The sequence below is a fragment of the Punctularia strigosozonata genome (assembly GCF_000264995.1).
Source record: "Punctularia strigosozonata HHB-11173 SS5 unplaced genomic scaffold PUNSTscaffold_8, whole genome shotgun sequence".
Classification (NCBI taxonomy): Eukaryota; Fungi; Basidiomycota; class Agaricomycetes; order Corticiales; family Punctulariaceae; genus Punctularia; species Punctularia strigosozonata.
The window spans coordinates 493,770-507,289 of NW_006767440.1; the positions used below are offsets into that span (position 1 = coordinate 493,770).

The 13,520-nt window shown below is 53.8% G+C and overlaps 4 protein-coding genes across 4 annotated transcripts; 2 read left to right on the top strand and 2 right to left on the bottom strand.

Moving 5' to 3' along the window:
• Positions 1-4,150: 4,150 nt before the first annotated feature.
• Positions 4,151-5,511, top strand: PUNSTDRAFT_45222 (alpha/beta-hydrolase; the record flags this gene model as incomplete). Its single annotated transcript, XM_007384738.1, has 6 exons — positions 4,151-4,332; positions 4,393-4,518; positions 4,586-4,835; positions 4,869-5,042; positions 5,102-5,230; positions 5,308-5,511. 6 exons carry the CDS (start codon positions 4,151-4,153, stop codon positions 5,509-5,511), a joined length of 1,065 nt encoding a protein of 354 aa, XP_007384800.1.
• A 398-nt stretch (positions 5,512-5,909) lies between these two features.
• PUNSTDRAFT_70013 (uncharacterized protein) lies at positions 5,910-6,176 on the bottom strand (the record flags this gene model as incomplete). Its single annotated transcript, XM_007384739.1, has 1 exon — positions 5,910-6,176. The coding sequence occupies one exon, from the start codon at positions 6,174-6,176 to the stop codon at positions 5,910-5,912; it is 267 nt and encodes an 88-aa protein (XP_007384801.1).
• A 292-nt stretch (positions 6,177-6,468) lies between these two features.
• On the bottom strand, positions 6,469-7,452 carry PUNSTDRAFT_45223 (uncharacterized protein; the record flags this gene model as incomplete). The annotated part of the gene is made up of 2 exons (XM_007384740.1): positions 6,469-6,747; positions 6,778-7,452. 2 exons carry the CDS (start codon positions 7,450-7,452, stop codon positions 6,469-6,471), a joined length of 954 nt encoding a protein of 317 aa, XP_007384802.1.
• Positions 7,453-8,684: 1,232 nt separating this feature from the next.
• Positions 8,685-13,453, top strand: PUNSTDRAFT_135221 (P-loop containing nucleoside triphosphate hydrolase protein; the record flags this gene model as incomplete). The annotated part of the gene is made up of 28 exons (XM_007384741.1): positions 8,685-8,849; positions 8,900-8,908; positions 8,955-8,999; positions 9,048-9,142; positions 9,197-9,229; positions 9,287-9,559; positions 9,613-9,705; positions 9,765-10,024; positions 10,085-10,251; positions 10,309-10,374; positions 10,433-10,504; positions 10,557-10,599; positions 10,655-10,692; positions 10,743-10,789; positions 10,845-10,910; positions 10,966-11,018; positions 11,072-11,151; positions 11,205-11,384; positions 11,449-11,469; positions 11,518-11,596; positions 11,647-11,660; positions 11,726-11,866; positions 11,922-12,847; positions 12,898-12,959; positions 13,021-13,089; positions 13,145-13,207; positions 13,265-13,271; positions 13,324-13,453. 28 exons carry the CDS (start codon positions 8,685-8,687, stop codon positions 13,451-13,453), a joined length of 3,297 nt encoding a protein of 1,098 aa, XP_007384803.1.
• Positions 13,454-13,520: the final 67 nt, after the last annotated feature.

The following is a 13,520-nucleotide window of genomic DNA, read 5'->3' on the forward strand; positions in this document are numbered from 1 at the left end:
CCTCCACGGCGGCTGGCGATGATTGACTCATAGATTCAGGTTATATCCATCAGTTTTTTGAAGAAATTGGAGGGGGGACGGCGGATGGAGCGGAGGCAAGCCATGTGCGCCACAATATGACCTACCTACCTGGTGCTAGCGTCCCAGCAGCGGGTGCTAGTATGACTCTAAGACCTCTCGGGCGGTAAATAGGATATCGTGCAGCGCGTGTGTTACCGTTTATGAATGTGCATACGCCTGCCGCGCATGCCCATCGTTACATATCCTAATCTCGAAGCTGAGTGCGCATCAGGTAGTGGGTTCACGATCCCGTAGCACTGGTAGCATGGTATGTACCCGGGCACAAAGCGGGACATCCCAGCGGCGGATGGCCTGGACAGCGGGTAGGACAGGAAGTACCAACAAATTGGAACGTACCGCCCCGGCGAGGCCTCCAAAGGACGACTTTCGCGCAGGGAGATTCCGCCTTACTAGGGTCTGCCAAAGGGGTGGCTGAGGTGCGATCATCCCCATGGTACTTCTCACTCGCTCTCTTTCTCTCTCACCAACACCGACCAGCGGGATCTATTGCTTTTACGGCGACCCACACAGCCGTGGGGCTCTGTGATCACGATGGCACAAATGCTCTGGCAGTAGTAGCTTCTCCGACCGAAGCACTTTCAGTACGTCGAGTCGGTAGAAAGGACTTGCACCTCCTGACTCCTGAAGCCGGAGCGAGAAGCGGCATCAAAGCAACAACCATTTCTCCTTGGATGATCGAGCTGTATCTCCTCCCCCTTACCTACTTATGCGGCCGACCTGACAGCATTGACTTGTTGCATCGTTTGATCACGATCGAAATAGGGAGATCAGGAACTGCCCCTGTCTGCCTCCGTGACGATGAAAATCCAGCAACAGCCCAACAATCCTCAGAAGGAAAAAAAAATCGATAACGCGGGCATCGCACGCATGTATCCGTACGGCATCATAACATCCCAATCAGATTCGTACTCGACGCGTGACCCCAAGTACCACTGTGCAGCTCGGTGCCGCCGCATCGCCCCCGCCCGCTCGAGAGGAGTCCGAAACGCAAGAACGGAAAGGAAATCAGATCTCGAAGCTTGCTCCCGATCATCGATCATCCCCTCCCGAGTCCTGACGCAGCGCCACCCCGCCCCCGACGACAGGCCTGCGAACCCGCCCGATGGCTGTAACACGACAACGTCGGGCCGGCCGGATAGGTTTCTCACTGGGATTGTTGTAGGAATATCTGCGGACCGCGATGCATTGCTACCTAGGGATGCGATGCGAGCCCTCCCAACCGTCGTGCAAAGCAGAAAGAAAGACGCCAACACAAAAAAAGGGGATACAGAAGAAATGCCGTCGGTAAGACTTGAGTCCGTCCGAAACCCGGGGAGTTGACAAGGAGCTGTCGTCAGAAGAAGGATGAGGACTCCGCAGACCACCTCCGGGGCGTACATACGTATGTGTTAGGTCGTATCCCCCCCACTTGACATCGGTTAACCTTCTCGAAGGACGACCACATCTTGTTGTATCCCCCCCACTTGACAACGGTTAACCTTCTCGAAAGACGACCACATCTTGTTGCATCTTCACTTGCACTTTGCTTGGGTTACCGTTGCCCGGCCGGCTTGTCTCATTACGATAAATGCATAGTTATAAAGCGAATACACGCAACGTTCGACTGGCCGCTGGACGACGCTAGACCCGCAGTAAATCAAACCAGTCATTACGACGGACAGGCTGGATCACTCTGCCCGATCCTACTAGCAGGGGTGCTCCTGTCTGGCCGCGGTATTCGCGGCACAACGGACACGGGAGCGATACGCATGCATCGACACTCTCCAAAACAGATGGAAGTCGGGCGCCGCAAGGAGTCGTCCGTGTCTTTTGCTAGATCCCCGCCACCGGCCTCGCAGAAGACACGGGTAAGAAAATGGTAGCAACGTTCCTTGAGTCCCTTTGACGCCAGCCGTCGTCTGACACCCCGCCGAGCTGGTGACTATCTCTCGAGAGCTACACTTATGACAGTCGTGGCCGACCGTCATGGTTGTCTAGCAACGCCTTTGCTACTCCGAACCTGCCAACACCGTGACGTTCCCAGGACTCCTGACTCTAGAGCCTGACCTAGCCAGATGATCGATGGGGTAGGGGACTTTGAGCGGACAACCCAAGAGTCTACCAGAACGACATTATCACATGTCTTGATTTCATTTCTTATCCGTCCTTGGATAAATCCATTGCCCTGCTCACTCAAAGCGCGTATACAACCTGCGTGCTATTGTCTACGCGAATGGCTTCGAGTCTTTGCTACGCGATACGTACAGCAATTCTCCGTCCCAGGCTACGACTGCGTCATTGTCAACCATCCAAGTCCTCCAATCCTCTGTCTGTAGCGCGGTATCCAACTTAACCCTCAACATCTTCTCTGATTCACGATACCTTTGTATCAACAGTATAGCACAGTGCTCGAGAAGGGAATGTAATATCTTGCGACCATGCTTTTTCAAATGAAGGTTGAGATTTCGAATCGAAGAGAGCTGAGACATCTCCGTGAGGAAGTCCATGACGCGCTGCATCGACGACGGTGATTTCATAGTATCACCATCATCTGGCAGAGTGATTTCAACTGTCACGACACGATCGAGGCACATGAGGCGGACGACGGGCAGGATTGGCACATGCGACCCATCGAATTTGAACAACTGCTCCTGTCGCCGCGGCAAAGCCTTTGACCTCCTAGCACGCCAGCGATTTGAATACGCCGTGAGCTGGTAATTATGGAGCAGGGGTTGTTGCCATTCGACAACGAGCATGTATACCGGGGTGGAGCCCACCTGACAGGTCTGCTGGTCTTGCATAAAAGTGGCCAAAGAAGACATCATGGACGCTTCTTCGTCTGACGAAGATAAGAAATCCACCGACAGAGAGAAAAGGGAGGGGCAGCGGATGTACCGGAATAACTCAGACGTTCTTGCCCTTGGGCCATCCACTGATAGGGTGCGTAGCTGATCCACTACGGCGATATCGCTTGGTGGGTCATTCTCCTCCGAATTCGAAAGCCACACGTGATGGTCGTACGTATGTTGGAGCTGAAGCGTACGCAAAGCAGGCATGGACCTGAGAGCCGCAACGAGCTGTGGTCCACTGGGAAAACAAGCCGCGGCCAAAGCACCCAATTCGAGGACCGTCAAGTTTTGGACCAGTGCTGGACAGCACAACATATCCCATTTGAATGTCACTAGCCTGAGCGTGAGGTGGCGAAGCCGAGGTGCGTATAACCCGAGGAAGTTGTCCGGAAGGCGTATGTGCTGGTCCCAGGAAGCGATGATGAGGCATGTGGTGAGTTGTGGGGCGGCGGATGAGAGTCTGAGACGTGTTCGTTTGCGGCCTTCAGATATAGGAAGTAGTTTGATTGACCGAATGCGATCCATATGCGAGAGGGTGGTCTTCGTAGATCCGTGAGTTGGATATTTCAGGCGGCCTGCGTCAGAGAAATATAACGAGTGACCACCAGACCGCGACAAAAACAACTCAGTGAGTGGTTGAGTAGCACGAGGGAGTAGCGTCCAGAGAGCGGCGGTATCAAGGGCGACACTTCGCCAGTGTTGGCATACGTGCGAGAAGGCATGGCTGGAAGGGAAAGAGAATGGTGACTTCAGACGGGATACGCTGTACCGGAAGATGATGGATAGGACATCGGAGGAGAGACGAAAGATAGGTGCCAGCTCGTTGCGACGTCCTCGTAGTTCGCGTAGCTTTTCAAGCGTACTCTCGATCTCACGATCGATGCGGTGCCTCTCCGTGTTGCGAGTCGCGAATGGCAGATTCCAAGGGAGGACTTCTGATCTGGGATGTGGCGATAAGGTGAAATTCGAGCACAACAGCATACGAAAATGTTAACCTATGGTTGACTCTATCCATGTCTACGCGCCAATTTTGTCCCAATTGAGCTGACTTGGTGTGGGCAAAAGACAGATGAAGAACGAACGAAAACCAAACGACAAAGACGCTAGCGCATGTGGCGCGCCACAAACGCGACCCGCATACTCCGGTGAGGTCGGTGATCTCATATAGCCGGAGTAACCCACGAGTCACTGGCAGCAATCCGTGCCATCTTTGCCGCCCACCACGGTGAACTTGTTATAGCATGGCTACATCGCCGCCAGAGCTACGCAGCATATTCGATCCTACGACATGTGTCCGAAAGGGGCTCTGCCCTGTCACGAAGATACGGAGCAAGAAAGGCGAAGACCAGTCACCTTTCGAAAGCCATTCGCTATATTTTGAGCAACATGGTAACGGGGACACGAAGATTCTGGCCATCATGGGGTATGTGGAACATACAGCTCAGTAGCACCCCACGCTCAGCTTACCCGACTTTCGCTGTAGGTTAAACAGCAGCTCGTTTGCGTGGACGCCGCAGGTGGACTACTTCAGCAAGCAGGCTGGGTACTCTGTCCTCGTCTTCGATAACCGGGGAGTCGGAAACAGCGGAACACCTCGTGGACCATATACGTCTGTCATACTATCTCCTAAGCTCTGTGTCATCTCAGCACTTACAATAGGTGGTCGTGCCATTCAGGACGAGTGACATGGCTGAGGATATCATTGTGTTGTTGGAGTACGTCGGGTGGACGGCTCCCAGAGATCTCCATGTAGTTGGCATATCTCTTGGAGGCATGATTGCACAAGGTATCTATCAAACATGGTTGTTCGCGAACCATACTGACCACCGCGGCCCAGAGCTCGCTTACCGAATACCACAAAATATCCTCTCGCTGACCCTGGCCGTCACGACCCCTGGTGGGCACCCATGGTCGAATTTACCCTCAGTGAGTTCTCAAAACGCGCATCGCTCATTCTAGGACGCTGATGAAATGAAGTGGAAAGGACTGTCGTCGCTCGCACGATTGACGTTCATGACCGACCCGGAAGAGAAAATCCCTATTATCCTCGAAATGGTGTTCCCCGTGTCCTGGTTAGATAGTCCTGCGGAAGAGGATCCGGAAGGGCGCACTAACAGAGCCGTACAGACGGAGGTAAGCAATAACCCTGCATCTATCTACGCGCTGGCGCTCAACTCCTGGCGGGCTTGTAGATCTACCGGCACCGCATAGCCATAACGCGTCCGCAACAATTCATGGGCCACATTTCGCAAATGTTTGCGGCGCTCTCTCATTATGTGTCGCCGTCCAGGTTGGCCAAGATATCCAAGGAAATCCCAAAGGTGCGTGTCCTGGAGTCCATACCTGCGTCGCTTGTTCGCGTCTGACGTCGTTCGCGCTTTCTCCCTGCCAACTGTAGGTCGTCATTGTAACTGGTGATGTGGACTACCTGGTCGATCCCCGCAACAGCGACAAATTGAAGAGCGCCATGCCTGAGGCGGAGTTCGTCAAGTGGGAGAACACGGGACATGCAATTCATGCCCAGAAGCAGAAGGAGTTCAACGCGTTGCTGGAGAGGACGTTCAGAGAAGGCAAGCAGAACGCTGCAAAAAGGGCGGAATAGATTTGCAGTTGACGATCTTCATGGCAATCGGTGACGTCGAAGGTCATGTTCGAGGTTCAAGCATTTGTTATCTCATTTATCTGTGTAGATGTAGAGGACAACGATATTAATTCGCATGCTATAGCAGTTCTCGCGGAGAGGAGTAACGACGAGGATTCATATATGTTTCCGTACGTCAGGTCGATTACGAGCAAGACCACTTAGCTGCCCTATACATATCATACCGCAGCTTTGCAGTCCTTCCGTGCCCGAACAGCCCCCGAGCATGCATCTCCTGCACCACACGGCGTCTGAACGCCCTGACCGCGTGCCATCTTTGCCCTTCTGCGTAGGCCGTGCCCGACAATCACCCCCGCAGGCTTCTCCACTCCTCCTTCAGCGAGGACCCCTACCCCTTCTCAGATTTCCTTCAAGAACTTCTTGAACTTCTCCCTGTACTCGGACCTGACGTTCTTGAATGTCCTCTTTCCGAGCTCGGGTTCCAGCCGGATGTTCGACGGCCAGTTCGCTCCCTGCGCTTCCTGACGCTGCTGTAGCCGCTCGATGAGGGTGACGGGCTTGGGGTGCCGAGTGAGTGCGGGCACGACGCTGTCGCTGGCTTGGACTGCTGGCGGGAGCTGAGCGCGGGGGATGATCCGCACGAGGCGAGCGGCCGTAGGATTCATGGTAGCGGCGGGTTGATCAAGCTCCCAGAGGATCGAGCTGGTAGGGTATACTGTGAATATGCCGTGAGGTGTGGCAGGCAGTTCTGGCAGCAAGCGCGAAGGATGAGCGTGACGAGAACGTGAAGTCACCATGTCATTGTCACATCCGCCTTGTTAGTGTGCGAAGCGCTACGACGTGTATTCAGACCGAGCAGCCATAAAGGTATCATACATTAGCAGGGTATTATCTAGGGCCTATGATAGCTAACGTTAGTCGTCGGTGAAAATCATGTTGTAATTCGTGAAGACATTATCATCGGCCCGCTTTCGGAAGCGTCGAGAGGTGCAAATACCACCGCCCAGGGCTGGTATTCAAGTTCAGATAGACGCCCCACCATATCCGGCCGCCGGCGACGCTGAGACAATCTACGCGTCGAATCCCTTGGGCCCATTCATATTCAGGTAGCCCACCGGATTCCGCCCTGCAACATCGCTCTACCATCGCAGCTTGAATGGTAGTCCTTGCATCCGGCCCAACGTGTCGGTCCAACGTGTCCAAGTCCTCCTGCGACAGCATGATGCTATAAGCCACCTGGCCCAAATGGTTAACACAAGCACTTACCGAAGTGATCTTCTCTTGGAAGTACGTGTAGATAGCCCATAGCAGGTTGCCCACGGTGACCCCCTTGGAGTTCCTCGCTACGATTGGACCCCAATCGGTGCGCCCGGTGAACCACGTAGTGATGTGCACGGTCTCGGTCTTGGGCCACACGACTTGCTCATTCTCCATCTTTCCCAGCGACTTGTAGATGTGGTTGCCTGTAAGGCGCCTCGCCATGCTTGGCATCTGTGCTAGGTCCCACATGAGCTGCGGGGTGTACGCGTCCGCCGGGCTGGGGATGACGTGCGGGTTAACCACAGGGCGGACGGGATCGGGCACGCTGGTGGGGGGCCAGGCGGGGGGCAACCACTGCGGGACCGTGCCAGGCAGAGGATGGCCGCCCGTTAGGAGGATGGTAGGGGGAATGGCGGGGGTGACGGGTATCGGCGCGGCGAAGGGCGTTCCGGGTATGTTACTCCAGAATACGGGCGCAGGGATGGATGGGTGGGGAAGCGGATGCGGGTGCCATGTCCATGAGCCTGGAGTCGTCGGATTGTGGATCGTATGCCCGATCATCGAGACCGGGGTCAACGCGCCGCAGGCGGGGGCTTGGACGATAGGCGTCGGCACGAGAGCCGGGAAGGGGGTCCACGTGCCTGCCGGGGTTGTGATAGGCGCCAAGGGTGTCTGCGCCATTGCTGGAGTCATGACTGGGATAAAGGAGGGGGCCGGGGTCGCAGGCACGACAACTTGTGGACGGCGAGACGGGGAAGGCGGATTCCTGGTAGTCCAAGGCATGATTTGAGGGGTCACTAGAAGAGGAGAAGGAGGAAAGAGCTGGATTTAAGTATGTCGTCCTAGAAAACTGCATGAATAGACAGCCCACGCCATACCTGGAGTATGGGCCCAGTCTGGCACAGGCGGCGCGAACTGGCGATTTGGGTCGGGCCATTTCGAGTCAGACGGGCCATTACGGCCCGGGCAGTCACACCCGTCGTAGCGCCCGCAGGTGCACAGCGAACGTGAGGACACGCAGCAGGGCGTGCACCGCAGCGCACTCTTCAATGGCTTCAGAAAGCGATTCCAGCTGGACCGGGTACGGGGGATTACCGCGTGTGTCACCGGATCTACGTCAAATGCTATATCGTGGGGGCGATCGCGGGGGTGTATGAACCGGCCCTGCTCGTCGTCGTCATCCTCGTCCGGTACAATCCACGGATTGCGGGCTATCGGCATCGTGTTCTCGCTACGTGCTGGGGTCGAGACGGTGCGCGAGCGAAGTGGAGGAGCACAGAGCCTGCGGTGCTATGGAGGGCGATGCGGAGGGCCGGCCTAGGTCGAAGAGCGGACGGAAGGTTTAAGAGCTGGAGACGCCGTAGAACACAGATCCGAGTAGGATTTCTTATACCTGCTGAAGATCTGTATCCAGGGCCCGCCATGATATCCGGGAAGGATGAGCACTTTGATATCGATGGACTGCATTTCTGCCCTGACCCATTGTCGCGAGCGATGGCCTTGTTGTCCGTAGCGTTCGAGTCGACTAGCACTCAACAAAAGCGGCATCTCCGTTAACCGCATCGCAAATAGCGAGGGCCCACTGGGGCAAATAGCAACGGTGCTGGCATTCCGACATCGCAAGAGCCCAAGGAGAACAAGGTCAAGGACTGGGAATTAGAGAGCTTCCAAAATCGATATATATCGAGAATTTATTTTCACATCGTGCGATTTGGCCCGCATTTTTGGCCATAGAATATCAAAATCTCGATATATATCGAAACTGGAAGCTCTCTATTATCGCCACCGCGCAGCACCTCGCGGTACGTCACATATCTCCCGAGAGTCACGCCCATTAGATGGTTGAACGCGTCCTTGCTTCACATTGCACAACCCACCATTGTAGAACCCGATCTTGAGTATCGGAAGATACCATGGACCAACCACAACGAATTGTTCGAAAGAAAAGGGACGCCACCGGAGGTGAGGTGACACCGAGTACCCCTAAGAAGGCCCGTACAAGTACGTCCAAGAAAGCAGCCGAGAAGCGTGAACACGCAGACCTTCAGGTCGCTGCGTGGCCACCTTACTTTCAATGGGTGAGGGAGCTTTGCATGCGGAATGCCTGCATTCTGATCAAAGGTCGCAGTTGTTCAAAGTAAGAGCTTGCCCCTTGCTGAAGAGAGCCAGGATGAGAACAACAGCTAACGCTAACGCCGCCGCCGCCGCCGCTGTTTCAGGTCTTTAAGGTACGCCGCCCGCCACCGCCATCGAACAATGTACTGAATGATGGACAGGCGCTCAATACGGTACTCGCGTTTTGTTCGTCAAGGAAACACCTTGCGACTACGTTTCCCGGAGTGCGCAAGTCAGTGGAAGGCTTACTGAAACAGTATGTTACCTCCGACAGTCGGAAGATTGAGTCGATACTGACTACGACGTCAAGACCCTTAGATATGACAAAAGTTGCGGAGTTGAAGTACGTTCATCAGCGAGCTATGCGTAACTTGTCCATCCGAATTTGACTTATCCCAAGGGCGCTTCTTCCCGACTTGGTCAAGTTTGCATACATCCCTCAGAACGAACTACGGATTCACGCGGATTCCCAACAACCTCGGCGGGAGAGATCCCCGGACTATTCGGCATTCGCTTCAGGTGGAGGCTACATGTCCTCCGAAGGGTCATGTTCCCAAGCTGGCTCCGCCGCGGGCGTATCAGACGTTGAAGTAGGTGGATACGTGGATGAAGGTGAACATGTCCTTGTCCTCGAGTTCAATGAGAACGTCCGGGGAAAGAAGACGGAGAATCCGTGCGTACGGGCAGTGCGAGAGATCTTTATCGTCCTCATGGTCATGTCTCTAGATTTGCCTATACCTTACCTCCGTCTCTAACACCGGCAGCCATGAAGAAACTGATCGAGAAACGTAACGAACGATTCAAGAACGCCGTCGAGGAGTAAGCTTTGGCGTTTTTGGGAGAAGCGGTATCTCAATAACTCACTGCCTCCTTCCTAGATTGATGTCTGCCACACCTGAAGGCGAGGATCCCGTTGTCCTTTTGCAATCCGCAGCAAGGGACCACATACCGGTTAACCCGGCCTCCGCGACCAAGAATACTGAACCATTTCCTGCTGATGCTACGGTGGCGGATGGCGTGCCGGAGTCGAAAGATCGTCCAAGTATTGATTCCGTCCTTACTGAGTTAAGCCTGGAGAGCTGGTACAAGGACCAGATTGTAGATCGGCGAACGTTCGCAGAGAAACAGGGTCAAATAGGTGCGTCTACGTTCCATGCGTACGCGTCATGAGTATTGAATTCTTTCTCCCGTCTCACAGGGACACTGGATCCTCCACTATCAGAAACCATACTGCAGGCTCTCTGTGACTCGCGTAACATCACCAGCCTGTACACCCACCAAGCTGACGCTATCAATGCTCTCGCACAAAAGAAGCATGTTATTGTTTCAACGAGCACCGCGTCTGGGAAGAGTGTGATATATCAGGTATTGTCAAGTCATCTTCTCTCGATATCGACCTGCCAACCTAATCCATCTTTGCAGGTCCCTACGTTGCGGTTCTTGGAAGAGGACCCGGACGCGACTGCTATCTTCGTGTATCCAACAAAGGTGAGGAGCCGCTGTGATCGTGCGACTGCATCGGACTGCATTGCTGATAGGGGTACAGGCCTTGGCTCAAGATCAACGCGCGGCGCTAGAACAATTGCTGGTCGCGTGTCCTGGACTGGAGCACGTTCAGGTGTGCACTATGGTACCTTTGCCTACTACAGCACTCGAGCTACGCGTACCAGGTCGCCACATACGACGGCGATACGTCACAAGAGCAGCGGCGATGTGCGTGATTGTCATCAGTGCGGATCCACGGCTTATGCTGATTTATGCATTCCAGGGGTTCGAGAACATGCCTCTGTCATCTTTACGAACTTCGTACGCGTGTGGTCAGTCATGCACCTAGGAGAGCCTGACTCTGGGATCAGGACATGTTGCATACCTCGATTCTACCGCACGAGGAGATGTGGCGACGGTACGCTCTGTGATATTTGGCGACTTGGTGATAAATTGTTGACGAGCTGCGAAAGTTTCCTCAAGAACTTGAAACTCGTTGCTGTAGATGAATTGCATTACTACTCCGCGCTCTTCGGGAGGTAGGTGTCTGAGAGAACGGAAGAATGTATGCCCGGGACTGACCCGTGAACACAGTCACGTCGCTATGATCATAAGGCGTTTACGAAGGATATGCGCGGCCGTCGGCAGTAGGTTCCACTTGTGCACACCTCAGCAATGTGAATGGACAACTCTGTGATAGATCGATGGACACTTTTCGTCTCCTGCAGCGCCACCATCACGAAACCAGGCGTACATATGAGGAACATGTTTGGCATCGAAGTATGTACCGTTCGCTCCCTTATCATACCTCATCTCACCTTTTTGAGTGATAGGAAGTGGAAGAGATAACCGAAGATGGAGCCCCATCTGGCAAGAAAGACTTCATTATCTGGGACCCGCCTCCGATCGATTCCATGGATCCAACCTTAGGCAAGCGGAGCGTACTCACGGAAGCGACGGGCTTGATGCGATATTTGATGAAGCGAGGTATCAGGGTGATCCTTTTCTGCAAAGTGCGTCTTTGATTTACTTTGCCTTGGAGCGTATGCTCATAAGGCGGGTGATTCCGCAAAATAGATACGGAAAATGTGCGAGTTGGTAGGTTCACCAATACATAAAATGGGCGAGAGTTGAAGCATATGTCAGGCGATGAAAACCATAAGGACGGAGCTCAGTGCCGAAGGAAGACTAGACGTCCTCGACCGGGTAATGTCGTACCGGGGTGGTAAGTTCATACCCTTGTTCAGAATTTGCGCGATCTGACACGCAACCTAGGTTATTCGCCGCATGTATGCAGCGATATAATGCATGCGACGTCATCTCCGTCTGACTGTTTTATTATTTTCGTTACTAGGATCGTCGCAAGATCGAACGGGAAGCGTTCTCCGGGAAGTTGCTTGGCATCGTCGCCACAAATGCGTTGGAATTAGGGGTCGATATCGGCGTACTGGATTGTGTGATCATGCTCGGTTTTCCTCTGAGCCTGGCAAGCTTTGTGAGTGGTTTTCGTGCTCTCGTGTTGAAGGTTTTATGAACGCTCGTTGCGACAGCGACAACAAGCAGGTCGTGCTGGGAGAAGAGCTCGAGACTCGCTCGCGGTTCTCGTCGCGGAAGCGTACCCTGTCGATCAACACTATGTGAACAACCCGGATGATCTCTTTAACAAGCCAACCGGAGAGCTCTTAATTGACTTAGACAGCAAGGTTATCTTGGAAGCTCATCTTCAGTGCGCCAGCTACGAGATGCCGCTTACCCTGGAGGACAGCAAGTACTTCGGTCCACTCACTGCCGCAGTATGCGAAGAGCGGCTCGAGAAAGACAAGGACGGTTGGTATCACCCTCACCCGAAGTTCCTTCCATTCCCTCCCAGCCACATTGCTATTCGTGGTGCGGAAGAGGAGAAATATGCCGTAGTTGACGTTACGAAGTCGACGGCGAGGATATTGGAAGAAGTGGAGCTATCCCGCGCTCTCTTCGAGATCTACGAAGGCGCTGTCTTTATGCATCAGGGTCATACATTCCTTGTCAAGGAAGTCAGCCACGACTCGAAGTTGGCGAAGCTCGTCCGTGCGGACGTCAATTGGGTCACCGAACCCAGAGATTTCACCAACATTGACGCAGTCAAGACTTACCGTATTCGGGAGATCAAGAATTCGCCTCAGTTCGGATACTACGGGCGCGTCGAGCTGAAGACGATCGTGTTTGGCTACTTCAAGATGCGCAATCGGACTATCATCGATGCTGTAGATTTGGACACCCCTCCTTGGGAGAGAGAGACGACCGGAATGTGGATCGATGTGGACAAAGCTGCCGTTGATCTGATGAGGATGAAAGGCATACATCCAGCCGAGGCTATCCACGCTGCTCAGCATGCTTTCCTTAATCGGTTCGCTATGGGTTCCGATCTGAGGACGGAGTGCAAAGTGCCCGAAAAGGAGTATAAGGCCCGCGAATCGTCTAGGAAAAGGCCCGCAAGGTAGACGATTGATTGCCCCGAGGATTGCAATGCTCATTGACAGCCCTCAGGCTTATATTCTACGACCCTGCCGGAAAAAATGGCGGCATTGCGGCAAAGGCATTCGATCATTGTGAGCAGCTAAACTCGTTCTTCGCATGTCCTGGCCGCTGATCTCACAAATACATCTGCAGTGTCTGACACCTTGAGGCGTGCCATGGATAGAGTCAACTCCTGCCCCTGCGAAGAAGGGTGTACTGAATGTAAGCTTGCCCCAGTGTCCCTGCAATGCCAACTGATGCGAGGTCACTGCATCAGGTGTGGCCAGCGCATCTTGTAAGGAAGCGAACGCCGTTTCGTCGAAGATTGGGGCGTTGATCGGTGAGACTTTGTGATTGTATTGGGGGGAACATGTAATTGATAACTGCACTTTAACAGTTCTTCGGTACATTCTTCGATCCGGATTCCGTCAGCTATCTTTGACACTTGCTATGTAGGAGCATCCTTGGAGTACATATCGATCCCGACGAGATACCGGCGCAGTTTACCGAGGCATCTCACGAGACGGTGGTTGAAGCAACCGCGGTGGCTGCTGTGGAGGGCATCGAGATAGAGAAGGACTGTTGATGATCCATCCATAAAGTACGTCCATTGCATAGATGTATGTGCGTGGTACTACTGCTCTATTAACGAA